The sequence below is a fragment of the Bombyx mandarina genome, chromosome 20, assembly GCF_030267445.1.
Source record: "Bombyx mandarina strain Sakado chromosome 20, ASM3026744v2".
In the NCBI taxonomy this organism is placed as follows: Eukaryota; Metazoa; Arthropoda; class Insecta; order Lepidoptera; family Bombycidae; genus Bombyx; species Bombyx mandarina.
Genome location: NC_143226.1, coordinates 8,212,406 through 8,229,597, shown reverse-complemented (window position 1 = coordinate 8,229,597; position 17,192 = coordinate 8,212,406). Strand labels below are relative to the sequence as shown.

General features: G+C 46.7%; 1 protein-coding gene across 3 annotated transcripts in view; it reads left to right on the top strand.

Moving 5' to 3' along the window:
- Positions 1-17,192, top strand: part of LRP1 (LDL receptor protein 1) — a 77,263-nt gene that overhangs the window by 16,688 nt on the left and 43,383 nt on the right. For all 3 annotated transcript variants that reach the window (XM_089735718.1, XM_089735717.1, XM_089735716.1), the window contains 26 exons: positions 1,842-1,930; positions 2,026-2,112; positions 2,195-2,359; positions 2,766-2,919; positions 3,003-3,084; positions 3,447-3,690; positions 3,771-4,013; positions 4,344-4,556; positions 4,944-5,059; positions 5,604-5,691; positions 5,927-6,306; positions 6,377-6,530; positions 6,735-6,901; positions 7,016-7,227; positions 7,618-7,742; positions 7,840-7,937; positions 8,368-8,509; positions 9,280-9,447; positions 9,539-9,664; positions 9,750-10,019; positions 10,549-10,685; positions 11,266-11,420; positions 12,204-12,303; positions 13,383-13,524; positions 13,797-13,896; positions 13,974-14,104. In XM_089735718.1, coding sequence (XP_089591844.1) covers positions 1,842-1,930; positions 2,026-2,112; positions 2,195-2,359; positions 2,766-2,919; positions 3,003-3,084; positions 3,447-3,690; positions 3,771-4,013; positions 4,344-4,556; positions 4,944-5,059; positions 5,604-5,691; positions 5,927-6,306; positions 6,377-6,530; positions 6,735-6,901; positions 7,016-7,227; positions 7,618-7,742; positions 7,840-7,937; positions 8,368-8,509; positions 9,280-9,447; positions 9,539-9,664; positions 9,750-10,019; positions 10,549-10,685; positions 11,266-11,420; positions 12,204-12,303; positions 13,383-13,524; positions 13,797-13,896; positions 13,974-14,104 — 4,088 coding nt within the window. The remainder of the gene's footprint in view (positions 1-1,841; positions 1,931-2,025; positions 2,113-2,194; positions 2,360-2,765; positions 2,920-3,002; positions 3,085-3,446; positions 3,691-3,770; positions 4,014-4,343; positions 4,557-4,943; positions 5,060-5,603; positions 5,692-5,926; positions 6,307-6,376; positions 6,531-6,734; positions 6,902-7,015; positions 7,228-7,617; positions 7,743-7,839; positions 7,938-8,367; positions 8,510-9,279; positions 9,448-9,538; positions 9,665-9,749; positions 10,020-10,548; positions 10,686-11,265; positions 11,421-12,203; positions 12,304-13,382; positions 13,525-13,796; positions 13,897-13,973; positions 14,105-17,192) is intronic.

Sequence of the window (17,192 nt, the reverse complement as noted above, 5' to 3'; positions counted from 1 at the left end):
TAAACAAAATATTACATTTGAATTTGGAGTCTGTCATTTTTACATGATTGCTCATTGAGTTTTCTCATTTTGGCGCCAATACATTGTACAATATTTTGCGATATTAAAATGGAGTGGGGTGATAAAGAGAACCGAATCGCTGTGATTGCATTACACAAAGTAGGTATGGAGCCAAATGCAATTTTTAAAACTCTCCATACGCTTGGTATTAATAAAATGTTTGTGTACCGTGCTATTAATAGATGCAATGAGACCTCCTCTGTTTGTGACAGAAAAAGATCTGGCCGTCCACGTAGTGTTCGTACGAAAAAGGTGGTCAAAGCAGCAAGGGAAAGAATTCGAAGAAATCCTGTCCGAAAGCAAAAGATTTTATCTCGGGAGATGAAGATAGCACCTAGAAACATGTCGCGTATTTTAAAAGATGGCTTAGGATTTGCAGCCTTTAAGAGACGTGCTGGTCATTTCTTAACTAATAATTTAAAAGAGAATAGGGTGGTAAAATCGCAACAACTACTGAAGCGGTACACAAAGGGAGGTCATAGAAAAATTTTGTTTACGGATGAGAAAATTTTTACAATTGAGCAACATTTTAACAAACAAAATGACCGTATTTATGCTCAAAGCTCTAAGGAAGCTTCCCAATTAGTCGACAGAGTGCAACGTCCGACTTCCGACTTCAGCGATGGTTTGGTGGGGTATTAGCTATGAAGGAGTGATTGAGCCATACTTTTGTGAAAAAGGTATCAAAACATCGGCCCAAGTGTATCAAGATACCATTCTTGAGAAGGTAGTGAAGCCCCTTTACAACACCATGTTCAATAATCAAGAATGGTCCTTCCAGCAAGACTCGGCGCCAGGTCATAAAGCTCGGTCTACGCAGTCTTGGCTGGAAACGAACGTTTCGGACTTCATCAGAGCTGAAGACTGGCCGTCGTCTAGTCCCGATCTTAATCCGCTGGATTATGATTTATGGTCAGTTATAGAGAGTACGGTTTGCTCTAAACGCCATGATAATTTGAAGTCTCTAAAACAATCCGTACGATTGGTAGTGAAAAATTTTCCCATGGAAAGAGTGCGTGCTTCTATTGATAACTGGCCTCAACGTTTAAAGGACTGTATTGCAGCCAATGGAGACCACTTCGAATAAGCTTTTTATACTTTAAATTGTTTTATATTTATGTATTAAACTAACACACTGTAAAAGTAATAAATGTTATTTGCAATAGATTTTTTATTATTTTTTATTGTAACAGTATTTATGGCCGGACTAAGTATAGTAGTTCAACTCTGTTCTCTATTTATTGCACAGGCTAATTAGCGACATTTTTCATGGACATTAGGAAACTATGAGATATATTATGTATACTAGAAGTATCATGAAGTCGAAGAAATACGGAAAAAAACTATCGAATTCAGTTTTTTAGCTTCGAACCTGTCGTCGCGGATCCGCCGACCGACGTGTGACGTGACACCCGCTCCACTGAACGAACAACTTCTCTCTGTCGTTTTCCCCAAGCATGTGTTGTAGCACATCATTAGCTTCAATTGTCGACTTGTCTATGTGAGTGACGGGGAGTGTCAACGTAGTTTTCACCAACGTTTAGACTTGTATTAACTGACGTGTTTTTACACATAGGACCGATGACAAAAGAATAACTACATTATTCTGGCCTAGCATTGACTTGCTGTTCAGCATGATCACTAAGATAAAGATAATAATTGCTCTAAGTTCTAGACATTATTTATTCTGGTTCTCTTCTGACTGCAAGCCTCGACAAGTACCATTATGGGGGTCCGTACAGTGGCGGACCCAACACTAGTGCTGACCCTTTGTTCCACAGTCGCTGCATCGACGCGCTGTATACGTGCGACGGCGACGCGGACTGCCCCGACGGCTCCGACGAAGACTCCTCGCCCACCGGACCGTGCGGTACGGCTCTTATATTTCTAAATTGAAACAAATCGTTGTCGTATTCTTACGCTGTTTCGGGGTTATGTTAAATGACATGAATGTTTCATCACCAGCCAACGTGACCTGCAACGAGGAGCAGTCGCTGAGATGCGACACGAACAGGTGCATCCACCGGAGCTGGGTGTGCGACGGACTCACCGGTACGTTGCGTGTCCCCCGGCCCCCCGCCCCCGGCCCCCCGCTGCAGCAGCACACGAGACGTGTAACTCTCTCGGTCGACAGACTGTATCGACGGCGCGGACGAGAGCGCGGCGGCATGCGCGGGCGCGGCGTGCAGCGCGGCGCAGTTCGCGTGCGCGGTGTCGCGCCGCTGCGTGCCGCACGCGTGGCGCTGCGACGGCGCGCGCGACTGCGGCCCGCACGACCACTCCGACGAGGAGGGCTGCGGTGCGTATTGTTTATTTATTTATTTAATACAAGGAGAACCAACAGCCAACTAACATAGTATAATAATAGTATAATGATTGTGCCACTTCTGTCATCTCTGTCTTAGCTTCACACAAATAATGTCTAGTATACAGCCCATGTGGAGAGAGAATAAGGTATTCATCTCTCTCGAGCCTTGTCGCATGATAATGGAAAGCCATTGCAATATGTATCCGTCCACTCACATTCTGAGATTGAAATCTCACAAGAATTGAAACATTATACTTGATTATACTCGCTTTGAACCAGAACCCAATAATGCTTAGAGAAAAGTAGACATCAGGATATTGAGACTGTACGCAGAGGTGATTCTGGCACTGGCGGGTAGTATGGCGTGTAGCGTGTAGCGTGTCTGTCTGTATTGCAGAGAAGCTGCAGTGCGACAGCGAGATGTTCGAGTGCGACAACGGCGCGTGCGTCCCGTGGCAGTACCACTGCGACGCGCGCGCCGACTGCCCCGACGCCAGCGACGAGCGCGCCTGCCCCTCCGCCGCGCCCCCCGCCGCGCCCCACCACACACGGTCCGCGTCCTGCTCTTACACACAATTCATTTGACATGGTTTTAATAAAGAAACGTATGACTAAAAGCAATCTAAATATGCAGGCATTCGAACAAAGAGTTGCACACAAAGCTGTGCGATGCGGAGGAGTTCATGTGTAACACCACCGAGTGCGTCGTGTGGCGGGTGAGCTCTACTCCATTCATTGCTGGCACTACCGGCTCGCGGCAGTAACGGGCGGGACGGTGATAGTTACTCGCGCGAACCCGACATATATCCTACAACCAGTAAAAGCCTAAAACAAAGCAGTAAAAATTATTTAAAACTTAGAGAAAGCGTTCTCTAAGCAGCGGCCGCTCATCCTGGTGCATTTGTTAGTCGCTTATTACAACACCAGCTGGGAGAGATGGGCGGTGTGGTCCAAGGTCGACAGCCGGCCCTTAACTAAGTATCACTTACTGTGTACTGTAAGAAGGTGTAACTGCTCTCATTATATAATGTTCAAATGTACGAGCCTCAGGAACATTATATAAGCTGATTGTCGACAGGAACTTCACTGCGAATCACAAGCGGACTGCTCGGAGGGCTCCAACGGATGGAACTGTCGGAACGAGAGCTCGACGACCCAGTCTCCCGCGGACACCAGCACGGCGGCCCCCGGCGCCGGCCCCCCGCCCGACTGCGAGCCCCCCGCGCTGCGCTGCGACAACAGCACGCGCTGCGTCCCCTTGCTGCGGCTCTGCGACGGGCTGCGGGACTGCGCGGACGGCGCCGACGAGGCCGACCGATGCGGTGAGTGCGCGCGCCCTGCTCGCTGCTCTTCGCGTTCTTATTTACCGACATTTGCGATGGTTATGATATATGCTACACAGGAGAGGACATGTGCTCGGTGTCGCCGTGCAGCCACACGTGCCGCCCGTCCCCCGGGGGGCCGGTGTGCGAGTGCCCGGCGCGGCTGCACCTGCAGAGCGACGGCCTCACGTGCACCGCGCGGGCCCCCTGCGGCGAGTGGGGCGTCTGCAGCCAGTCCTGCACCACGCTCAAGGACCGCCACCGCTGCACCTGCGACCCCGGATACACCCTCGCCGGGGATGGCTTCACTTGCAAAGATACATGTTAGAATTTATTAAAGATATTTTTTTCTGTCACTGATTAGTTGTATGTGTTATGTTGTATTCACACGTACAGCCAAAGCAACCTATGGCCCCCAACACCGGCGCTCATGACACGAGTGTTTCAACATAAATCACAGCACAGTACGTCACCAATCATTTAAAAATATTTCGCTTGCTAAGCTATAACACACAACAATTTCATTTCACTACATAATTTCGTTACTTCACAATATACTGGTCCCTGGACGTGCGCGGGGTACCGGGCCGGTATCTGGTTGCGCGCTTCCTGTAGTGTGTGCCTCACTGAATAGAAACATTGAATCCCGTCAGCCGGGGAGGCGGCGCTGCTGGTGGTGAGCACGCAGCACGAGCTGCGCGCGGTGGAGCTGTCGGCGGCGGCGGCGGCGTCGCGCGCGCTGCTGTCGTCCCTCAACAACACGGTGGCGCTGGACTGGCGCCGCGACCGCCGCACCAACACCACCCACGTCTACTGGACCGACCTCCGAGACAACAAGATATACACCGGACAATTACTTGACAACGGTTAGCCTTCACCGTGGACCCGTCTCCGGACCAAGTTGCATGAAATTTGAAAACAAAAAGTGAAATCAAATGACGTTCGCTCGCAAGAAACTCTCGAGTCAGTTGACGCGCACGGTCGCTGTCGAAGGTTCTCTCTATTTTAGTTCACGGGTCCCACTGACGTTGGGATAACTCAACTTTGCTTTGGGAAGGATAATCCGAAGCAGCTAGCCTTTAATCATCTATTTACTATCGTCTCGTCATGTGCCGTCCAAACTACTAAGTTGCTCACAACAGTTACTGTTCACTTGCAGTAATGAGATCGTACATACATATTATGTATATTTTATTTTTGTAGCGATTTTAATTCAGCATTAATGAAGCTTGAATGTTTACTGTACTGTACAGGAATAAGCCACGTGGAGGTAGTGGTATCCTCGGGACTGACGACGGCGGAAGGTTTGGCGGTAGACTGGGTGGGTCTCAACCTCTACTGGGTCCAGAGCGATCTTCATCAGATCGAGGTACCTTCACTCTACTTCACGCTCTGCATTCGGCAGAAAAACTTATTTATTGTTGATCCACTGTTCTTATGCTTCGCAAAAATTAGGTTAATGTTCACTAGCTTCACTTTTGAAGTCGTCGTAAGAGATAAGACGTCCGGTGCATTCGTTTTGAGCAATGCACCGGTGTTCAAATCCCAGGCGGGTACCAATTTTTCTAATGAAATACGTACTCAACAAATGTTCACGATTGATTTCCACGGTGAAGGAATAACATCGTGTAATAAAAGTGAAGCCCGCAAAATTATAATTTGCGTAATTACTGTTGGTAGGACCTCTTGTGAGTCCGCGCGGGTAGGTACCACCGCCCTGCCTATTTCTGCCGTGAAGCAGTAATACGTTTCGGTCTGAAGGATGGGGCAGCCGTTGTAACTATACTGAGATCTTAGAACTTATATCTCAAGGTGGGTGGCGCATTTACGTTGTAGATGTCCATGGGCTCCAGTAACCACTTAACACTCGGTTGCAAATTGCTAATGAAACTAATTGAACCCTCCGTGTTCAGGTTTCGAAACTGGACGGCAAATATCGACGCACGCTCGTGTCCGGAAACATGGACAACCCTCGGGCCATCGTCGTCGACCCCACGGCCGGTGCGTCCCTAATTATAAAGCCGTGTGCACATGCAAGATCAAAAACTTATTTTAATATTGAAAGTGTTAGAGTACAGTAAATTAAATTACAGTTAGAGTACAGTAAAAAATAAAAAAAGAACAGTAAATTATTCCATTAAACTTTTATAGACATCCTTATTAGTCGATGATGGTACTAAATTATCATTGCTAGGCCAGAAAGAAGTCGTTATATTGAGAGCCATGTGACGCTCAGGGTACATGTTCTGGAGCGACTGGGAGCAGTCGGAGCCGCGCATCGAGCGCAGCAGCCTGGCGGGGCGGGGGCGGGGCGCGGTGGTGCGCGCGGCGCGGGGGGCGTGGCCCAACGGCCTGGCGCTGGACGTGCGCGCCAGGAGGCTGTACTGGGCGGACGCGCGGGCCGACGCGCTGCACTCCGCCACCTACGACGGCGCCGACCCCCGCCTCGTCCTCACGCGGCACCCCGCCCTCGCGCACCCCTTCGCGCTGGCGCTGCTGGACTCGCACGTGTATTGGAGCGACTGGCACGAGAAGGCCGTGCTGCGAGCCAACAAGTGGAACGGGTCCGACGTCACGCTCGTCCACAACACTCTCAACAAGCCCTTCGAAATTAAGGTTCGTCTGTCCTATCTTCATAATTATCAGACCCGTTTCTCAAACCGATAACGAAATCAACCCGCTGTAGGTGATCCACTGGAGTCGGCAGCCGCAGATGGAACACAGCCCGTGCGAAGGCAACGGAGGCTGTTCTCACCTCTGCCTCATCGAGTCCCCCACGGAGCGCGTTTGTGCCTGCCCTAACCTGATGCGCCTCACACCTGATAACGTCACTTGTCAATGTAAGTTTAATTCAAAACCTAACTAAACGTGGAGTGTAGAATTCGCATCGGGCTGCTTACGTCGTGTTATAAGATAACAGTTCGGTGTCTGTCACTCTGTCTAACATTCAGTTAAAGAATCCATTTTAAAATGAAGAAGTTTCAGTGCTTTCGTAGAATTGTACCACAATCATATTCTAAAAACGTAATTTTTTTTAATTCAAGCGTACGAAAAAATCTTGCTGATGGGTCGCAGGGGAGAGGTACGGGGCGTGGAAGTGGATAACCCCACGTCCCCTCTCGCTCCCCCCCTCGCCGGTCCGCTGGTCGCCGTACCCGACCCGATACAGTTCATTGCGAGCGAGAGGGCCATCTTCTGGGCGGACGTGGAGGTATGTATACACTATATACTTGTAAGATTAATTACTAGAATAGCACCGTGCTTACTAATATTGTATAAATTAACATTGAACACATTGTGTATGTCATATTCGTATAATTTCCAGACAAACGAAATAAAGCGCTGGGAGGTGGGGGGCGGCGAGGTGGTGTCGGTGCGGGAGGGGGGCGCGCGCGGGCTGGCGGCGCACTGGGCGGCGGGCCTGCTGTACTTCGCGGCGGGGGGCGCGCTGGGGGTGAGCGACACGCGGGGGGAGCACGCCGCCCTCCTCATACCGCACCTACACAACCTCACGTCGCTGGCCGTGCACCCTCGAAGGTACTCATTGATCCGCCGACTTCGTCACGCTTTGCCCATGCATGTTCACTGCCCTCTCAGACAAAGCACATTGCCTGTGATTATACACATTCAATAGGAGTGCATTTATCATTTACTATTACTGCTCCTTGCGAATATATCGACACTAAAACAACTCGTCAAATAAGTAGTAGTATATTCAGTACTAGTAAATATAAGAATCATCGGCCTCACGTCTCAAGGTGGGTGGCATGTTAATATTCAAATGTCTATGAGCGTCCGCAATCATTTAGCACCAAATGCAACACGAACTCGTGGGCCGTGGGTCCATATTATAAGTCTAATACCGTAGAAACAATAATATTCACTCTCACTCAGAAATCGAATGTTAATTTTCTTCTGTATGTTCAGTGGGAGCCTGTACATGGCGTTGTCGTCGGCGGGCGAGGATCGCATCGAGGTGGTCCGCGGGGACGGCACCGCGCGCCGCGTGCTGCTGAGCGACCGGGAGGACCCGCTGCTCTCCGGAGCCACCGGTCAGTCCGGCGCTGACTCCTTGTCACTAGTCGACTAAGTCTGTAAACGCTCGAAGAATTTTAATGGAATAAAAACTGGAACCAATTTGACTCTCAGGCCTGTGCATCGACCTGTCGAGCGAGCGCCTCTACTGGGTGAACACTGGCTCCAGCTCCATACAGTACCTCGACCTTCGGACCTGGAATTACACCACGGTATGAATATCACCTGATTATTTTGTTTCCTCACACCGTTCATCCACCGGAGACTGGCCCCTCATTTCTACAGCAATATATTGTCAATGGGTTATCACTACATAGTATAAAACAAAGCCACTTTCTCTGTCCCTATATCCCTATGTATGCTTAAATCCTTAAAACTACGCAGCGGATTTTGATGCGGTTTTTTTAATACATAGAGTGATTGCAGAGGCAAGGTTTATATGTATAATAACATATGGATGTTATTATACATATAAACCTTTTACACTATTTAATGGTAAATAGTGGAGAAATCAATAATAAATTACAGCTTCCGAAGCGAAGCGAGGTCGGGTCGCTAGTGTAATATAATCTGACAGTTATTTCAGTTGTCAAATGGTTACATAATTTTTTGTTTGAACTCTGTTGAACTCTTCCTCTACAGCTTTCCTTGGAGATCGGAGCTCGGCCGGTGGCGATGGAGGTTTACGAGGGAGAAGTGATCTACGCTGACGGGGAACAGAACCTGCTGCGCAAGTGTCACAAGGACAAATGCGACGGCGCCTCCGTCTACCTGTCCCAGGCCGGTATGTGGGTGCCATGTGGCGAACGCAAGATATTCTGTTTGTAAAGTGCTTACTGTGATAACTCTTGTGAGTCCGCGCGGGTAGATACCACCACCCTGCCTATTTCAGCCGTGAAGCAGTAATGCGTTTCGGTTTGAAGAGTGGGGCAGCCGTTGTAATAATACTTGAGACCTTAGAACTTATATCTCAAGGTGGGTGGCGCATTTACGTTGTAGATGTCTATGGGCTCCAGTAACCACTTAACATCAGGTGGGCTGTGAGCGCGTCCACCCACCTAAGCAATAAAAAAATGCATGCAAAAATGCAAGTGTACATACATCACTTACATAACAATCGTCATGTCGTTGGAGACGTGACCTTCAAATGCCTCAAATGGTTCATTATGTGCACTGGAATCTTTTCATTCTTCATTCACGCAGCTAGAAGCACGCTCCACGAATATTCGTGATGTTACTGTTTCGCAAATTATACCGGCTCACACACGCCTTCCACCATTATCACGCTTATCAGCTTCCGAGTATCATGACAAATAACGGACTGACGGATGGATTGAAAATAAATAAGTGATATCGATTTTTTTTGTTGTGTATAAGTTAGGTAGGCAGCTGCCCCTGGCATTGCTGAAGTCCATGGGCGACGTTAACCACTACGCTCATCTGCCGTAAGCCCGTCTGCCTACAAGTGCAAAAAAAATATATAAAAAATATTTTTTTTGGACAACCCATGTTTTGTTTATAAAGTTTATCATTGTCGATGTTCGTTTACATCAGAGGGAGTGGTATCCCTTCGAGTTTACGACGCGGCGCTACAAGAGGGCATCGAAGGCGCGTGCAAGCTCAGGAAGCAGCCCTGCGCTCACTTGTGTCTGCCTGTCTCGGAAACACATTCCGTCTGCCACTGCGCCACGGGGTACGTCGCCAATGGGACGCGATGCACAGGTATGTGTAACAAATAGTCGGAATCGAAGCTTTAGTGCGATTTATGTACTTGTTCAAAAGCTAAGATAATAATCCGCATCGTTCCTTCCAGCCGTGGACGAGGTGGTGATGTACTCACTCAGCTGGGACGTGCGAGGGGTCGGGGTGGAGGGCGGGGCCGATCTGTTGGCTCCTCTCCCCGGACTCTCACTCGCTTCCTCTATAGACTATGTCGCAGGTGTGTGGCCGTCTTCAATAACTGCCTCTTCTCAAATTCGCAATTGTGTACAGGTTTGATGTAGATTGAGGGTATATGTTCTCAGAGGGCGAGTGGTTATACTGGGTGGATTCGGAGGCGGGTAGCATCTGGCGCGTGCGTCGCGACGGAGGGGGGCGCGAGGTGGTGGTGCGCGGCGCGGAGGAGGGCGCGGGAGGGGACGAGCCGCCCTCCGACTCGCTGGGCGCGCTGGCGGTGGACTGGGCGGCCGGCAACCTGTACTGGACGGAGCCGCGCCGCCGCCTGCTGCTCGCCTCGCGCCTCGACGGACAGCACCTCTACGTGGTGCTCGACACCGACCCGCACCTCGTCACGCGTACGTACCGCACACGCACGTGTCCTGCGCGGCACGGCCAGCTGGCACAGTGCTTCGGGAATGCCGTAATTCATATTGAGATATGATGTCGAAGTCCTTATTGCATTGGAATGACGACTCTCTTACCTTCCTACCCGGAATACACAATGTCTTCGAACCAGTAATATTCAAAATTTCAGGCCGACCCGGGCTCGCAACACCCTACCACCATACCCTACGCTCTACCATCTCCTTACTTCCTACTTCCTACACTTATCTATGAATAAAATATGCTGTGAAATGGTCAGAATCAGAAATTCACAACAACAGCATTGTTGCGGCGCAAGTAAGCGGGAATCCGCTGGATGCGAGCTGTGCGGGACCGCTCATCGGGGCGAGCCTAGAGGGAGGCCTATGTCGAGCAGTGGACGTTTTTAGATGATGATCAAATAGGAAGTAAACGGAAACATAGGCGACCACTCACGAGAAGTCCATGACGTTTAGGCGTCATGTGAGATTCTAGTCCGTAAATATATGAATATCGGCGCAGTACTGGCACTGGACGCGACGGCGGGCTGGCTGTTCCTGGGCGGCGCGGGCTGGATCCAGCGCGCCTCGCTGGACGGCGCCCGCCGCGACCTGCTGCACAACGGCACCAACGTCGGGGACATCGCCCTGCACCTGCAGGTCTGTCCAGCGCCCCCCTCTCTCCTCACCGCAGCCCTACTGCCCGACGATTTCACACGCCCCTCACCGAGTCGATACTAGCTTCCGCTGCTCTTGTGACAATGACGTACATTAGTATATTATCCATTTAGCTTCTTAGGTCATTCTCATTCATTACCTACATTGTCATTCACGCTTATTTGTTCCGAAGCGTCCTACGACTATCTATATATACACAATATGTTCTCACTAGTGTCAGTACGTTCTCGTGCGCAGCTGCTGGACGCGGGCTGGCGGGCGGCGTCGTGTGGTCACAGCGACGCTCTCGCAATTGATTAGTTTGAGTAAGACCTACATACTGACATGCGTCGCGTCGAGCCAGCCCGAGTGTGACTGATCATAGCATCTTCTAGTTTGAAGTGTAGGACGGCCATTAGTTTATTGTTTTCATTTGCGTTGTTGTGCGATTGAGACAATTGAGACGGACCTCGTGTCTCAAGGTGGCGTCGTTCACGCCGGTATCGATTTGTCGTTTTCAGTATAGAGGGTAAGTATATAGTTATGTGCGCCGGCGTGAGGCTTACATGTGGGTCGTGAGCAGGAGCGGCTGGTGTACTGGGTGGACACGTCGGACACGTCGGTGTGGCGCATGCGGTACGACGGCGCGGGCCGCTCGCTGGTGGCGCGCCTGTCGCCGCACCAGCACCACCCCGTCGCCATCGCGCTCCACAAGCACTCCATCTACTGGCTCGACACGTGAGTCGCTTCTCTTGTGTGTCTTCCTTTAGTTTACGGACAACTACGAGGTTCATTTTTTAGAACAAAACTTCCAGGTCGGAAGCTTTCTAACCAATAACGAGTCGTGCTTTCGTTTGTAGCGTTCACTGCACAGAAATTAATCAAGATATTTCTGTGGAGTCTTCTTTCTTCTTGAGAGAGATCTTGACATATTTGTGCGGCTGGAGCTCGTAGTCCGTAATTACTCGTATTTGTATCGCTCCATATTGACGCAAGATACGAATTTTAAAAATATAATTCAATATTTTTTAAATGAAATTCACTTGAATTTTGCATAATTATATATTATCAGCTCCTTTTATAAATTACACTTCGAATGTCAGCATTGTAAAACGGAACCTATATACAAAGGTAAAGAGCTGTTATTTCGCTCCAGCGTTACATCCATTCCTACCACCTATTGCTAAATTCCGGAATCGATCGACCAAGTTATAGATTATATTTAACACTGAGCGCGATGGACGGAGTCGCCTCCAACAAAGGATAATGGATCTGCACTAGGTATTATTCATCAGAAAGCATTACATTAGAACTTAAACCGGTGACCGTTGTCGTCGAACCCATCGCCTGCGACGAAGGGCTCGACGAGCGAATTAACCCACAAACACAGCCTATTAAGTTTCTCGCCGGATCTTCTCAGTGTTAGGGTGAAGCTGAAATAGCCTCTCAAGGCTAACAGCATAAGTAGGGAAAAAAAAGAACGTAAAACAAATATTAATGTCATCGTACACGCGCGCGCAGCATGGTCGGTCGCGGCGCCGTGCTGTCCGCCCCGGTCGGCAACATGTCGCGCTCCCGCGTGCTCAAGGACGACCTCGGGGATAGCCTCAGGGATATCTTTGTGAGTATGCTTACCTTTTATAAATTACTAGTGGAGTCTCATTCGAAGGGAGAGTTGTATGTAATGTCGCTTCAACAAAAATGTTTAATGGTGGTGTTCTTATTGCGTGAGTATGATGTCATTTGGAATACCAGAGAATGGACATTTTATGCGGAGTTTACATTACGAAATTAGTGTCATGCATGTTGAACTCAGTTTCACGAAAGTAGTTTCGATATATGCGAAAGTAATTTCGTTAAAAAATTAGTGTCGCGAAATCCACAGTATCGCAGTAACCATGGCGCCGTCAGCATCAAAGCTATATTTTGCTATATTCAATGTAGCTAAAGAAATGCTTATATATATGCTTCTTTTACATATTGCATCTCCATGGCTTCCATAATTATTTTGTAGGCCGCATCTCGGGCATCCCTATTCTTATATTGTAGGTGTTTCGGATCCCAGTGACACTTGTCGATGATATTCATTAATGAATTGTATTTTTTTTTCTGTACTCCATCGTTGGTTTGACATTTTCAACGCTTGAAGCGCGTCCGAACTAACAATACACACGTCCGCACAGCGCAGGCCCTTTCGCGACATTAGTTTCACGTCGCGTCTACCCCATGAAATTAGTTGCATGACACTAATTTCACCAAAAAATCGCGCAGGGCACGAAACTAAATTGCATGCATGAAATTAATGCATGCATTACGAAAGTATTAAATTACACGTGAAACTGTTGGTAAAACTAATGTCACGAAATTAATTTCATGCCACTAATTTCGTAATGTAAATTCACCTTTTGGCAATGGATACCTACTCGAACCAAATTGTGTAACTCATATTAAAACATACGTATGGAGAATTGAGTGCATTTTATCTGACTCGCTGGGCTTCAAAAAGCTACCCGAAGACAGGTCGAACAACGGTAACTGTCGGACACAACGTCGAGTGAAGCGACGTATGGAAATGTCGAGAAGGCTGCAACTAGCCTATTGTATAGTAGCAAGGCGGTATTCTGAATTTATTGAAACCAATAAATGAATTATATAATTAAACAAAGCGACAGGGTGCGGTACATGTGGCGTGTTCCGCAGGTATGGTCTCGCGAGTCTCAGCGCGCGAGCACGTCCCCCTGCCGGGCGACGCCGTGCGCGGCGCTCTGTCTGGCGAGCGGCGGCCGCGCGCGCTGCGTGTGCCCGCACGGGGAGCTGGCGCCCGACCGCCTCTCCTGCACGCGTACGTACACGCGCACGCACACACGCACGCACGCGCGCACACTCGCACACACAAACCATGGCTTATGTATAGTAGCATGTTCGTCACGTTCGTGTGCTGAACAGTAGTCCTGACTTCAGCAGCGCGGCTCCGTGGTGTTGCCATTTGTGTGTAACAGTAACCCACATAACAGCAGAAAGTACTGGGAGCTAAGAGACGGGACATTACTTTTTGGAACGACAAATGTGCTAGACGTGAATAATCTTGACTCGTTTTATGTGTTTATGTTGCAGCGTACAAGTCGTTCGTGATGTTCGCCCGCGTGTCGCAGATCGACTCGCTGCACCTGGACGGGCGCACGCTCAACGCGCCCTACCCGCCGATACGCCACAAGTGCGTGCCAAGCCCCGCCCTGCATGCCCCCGCCGCGCCGGCCAGCCCTACTCATGCCGGGCGCTGCGTTGTTGCAGGGAGCTGATGCGCAACGCGATCGGGCTGGCGTACCAGTACAGCACGTCCACGCTGTTCTACTCCGACATCCAGCGCGGCGCCATCCACGCCGTGCACTTCAACGGGTCGAACCACCGCGTGCTCTTCACCAGTCAGTACCTACAGTGCGCCGCGAGCCTCTGCTCTCGTACCCTAATGGACGTATACCCTACCCTACCCTAGCCACGGGTGTATGAGAACTATTACGATGTCAAAAGTACTAGCAACAACGACAATCGAACTCGACAAAGTGACGTCATCTACTAGCTACAAACCGGAATACGCTTTTACTTGTCATTTTGGTGGCGCCTGCTGCTCTATTGCAGCTTGAATCAAGAATAGACTGAGCGACGAATAGAATACATTATGTATTTATTTATTTATTTATTTAATTAACAATGTTTCAACAGCATTTATAATATTATATTGTAACTTGAACTTGATTTGATCGCCCAGTGCAGTGTTGAGATATGTATAATTGTAATGACGGTGTTTAAATAAGAAAAGACGAAATTGCGTTTCTTCTAAACAATAAGAAACAACATATAATGCCCTTTCTTCAATAATTCTTTAACACACATTTCACAACGTCCATTAACCGAAAAATTATTTAAACAACTATCAATTGTCATATGACAGATTGACATTCAATCATTCATTACATCTCCCCCGCTGAAAAGACAATTGTAAGAGGCAGTGAATGGTTTTACAATTGTTCAACACATCAGATAGACGCTGGAGACAACTTTGTTATATGGTAGAGGTTTGATTCTGCTTTTTTGTGTCCGGTGTCAACTTCATAGATCGATTCTGAAATCTTCTTTAGTATTTTGTATGGCCCTGTTCTCTATTCATCTATTTTCTTCCTGTTTAGTTTATTTCCATTCTCCACATAAACACTATCTCCTTCTTCCAATTTATACCCTTCTCTGTACTGGTCAAATATATTTTTATTATAATTGTGAGATTTGATTGTGTTTTCTAAGGCTAATTTTCGATCTCTTCTCAAATCTTCTGTTGTACAACTTGTTTTCAAATGTAGTGGTAGAATACTCACATTTTCACCCTCTAGAAGGTACCTGGGAGCAAACTTTGTAACTGTGTGTTCTGTTTCATTATATTTTTCTACGCATTCTTGTGCAATTGTTGTCCAAGATGTCTTCTTATCGCTTTCGTTTATTTTACATCTTATCTTATTTGTTAGTGTTTGATTTAATCTTTCGTTTAGCCCATTCGAAAAAGGCGCATCGACAGCTGTGAAAACTATTTTGATATTATTATTCTTTAGAAATTCTTTAAATTCTTTTGAATTTATGCCAGGGTATTGGTCTGATAATACTATATTAACGTCATAGTTTTTTGTTTCCTTTTGCGTTAGCTTAATGAAATCATTGGAGCCTTGAGTTTTTGATGTGCAAATATAGGCATACCGTGTGAAATGATCCACTAGAAGATGCAAATACCTTTTGGTTGATCGGGATCCTCCAAAGCCTCCAATAGTATCGATGGATACAATTTCAAACGGGTGTGTGGCTGGTCCCAAATGTGACATTAAACCATATTTCGACTTCCTCCTGGACTTGTTTTTAATGCAGGTTTCACACGCATCACACATTTTATTAATGTTTGCTGTAATATTCTTGGCTGAAAAGAATGGTGTTATTTTATTTGTCATCTGGGTTCTTCCAATGTGGCAGTACGTGTCATGGACTTTTTTTATTAGAGCTTTGCTAAGTTTTTCTGACAGTATAATCTTATTTCTTCTTTTATTTTTCTTGTAATAAACTTCATTCTCTAATATGTGCTTATTCTTTTCTTTTTGTAGGTCTGGATTTGTTAGCTGGTCATTCTTTATTTCTTGTTAGTCGATTAAATTTACGACCTTTAAAAAATCGTCGTTATTATCATTTGCTTCTAGGACTGGATTTCGGCTTAAGCAGTCCGCTTCTTGATTTGATTTTCCTGGGATGTATTTAATTTCAAAATTATATTGTGATAGATAATATGTTAAATCACCTAGTTCCTCATCAGTTCGAGCTTTAATGTTCATATTTTCCAGGGGTTTATGATCTGTGTATACCATAAATTCTTTTCCCATAAGCCAATGTTGCCAGTATTTGACTGCTTCTTTTATCGCCAGACATTCTAAGTATATTGCCTTCTTCTTTTTCTGTGCTTCTGTTAATTTCTTCGAAAAATAAGCAACCGGTTTACTCACGCCGTTTTCATCGTCTTGTTTCAACACTGCTCCGACTCTTTTGATACTAGCATCTGTGTAAATTCTTATCGGTGAATCTGGGTCAAATATTTTTAGGATTGGTTCTGAGCAAAGCAATGCTCTAATTTTATCAAATGCTTCCTGGCATTCTGCCGTCCATACAAATTTCACATCTTTCCTTAATAAGTTATGTAATGGATCGAGGATAATTGCACTATGTGGTACAAACTTATGATGGAAATTTACTTTTCCCAAAAACTGCCGTATATTTTTCCTTGTTTCTGGAATTGGGAAGCTTTTGACAGCAGTTAAATAATCTTTCAGAGGTCTAACTGAATTGTCTTCTATTATATGACCCAAGTATTTAGCATGGTGACTTGCAAATGTACATTTTGAAAACTTCAGTCTAAACCCTTCCTTTTGTATTGCTTCCAGTAGTCTCGATATGTGTTGTATATGTTCCTCAAAAGTTTTAGAAAAAATTAAGATGTCGTCAATAAAATTTACTGCAAAGTTAGATAGTTTGTGTTTTCTTATAATATTGCTCAATATTCTTTGGAAAATCGCTGGTGAAGTCTTTAACCCAAATGGGAGACAAGTCCATTGAAAATGTCCTTCTTGTGTCACAAAAGCAGTCTTATGTCTATCTTGAATTTTCAATGGGTTCGACCAAAATGCTGAGTTTATGTCTAATGTAGAATAATACTTACAGCTTACTGTTTTGGTCATTAAGTCCTCTATAAGTGGGAAAGGTTGTGATTGTGGAACTACTATTTTGTTTAAATCTCTGAAATCTATGCATAATCTTGTTTTTTTATCATCTTCTTTCTTATATGCTAGAGTTACAGGAGCAGCAAACGGGCTGTAAGATTCCTCTATCAAATTTTTCTGTAGTAGCTTCGATATTTGACTTTCAATTTCTGTTCTGTCTTCAATTGTGCATCTGTACGGACGCTTATAGCAGTATTTATCTACCATCAAA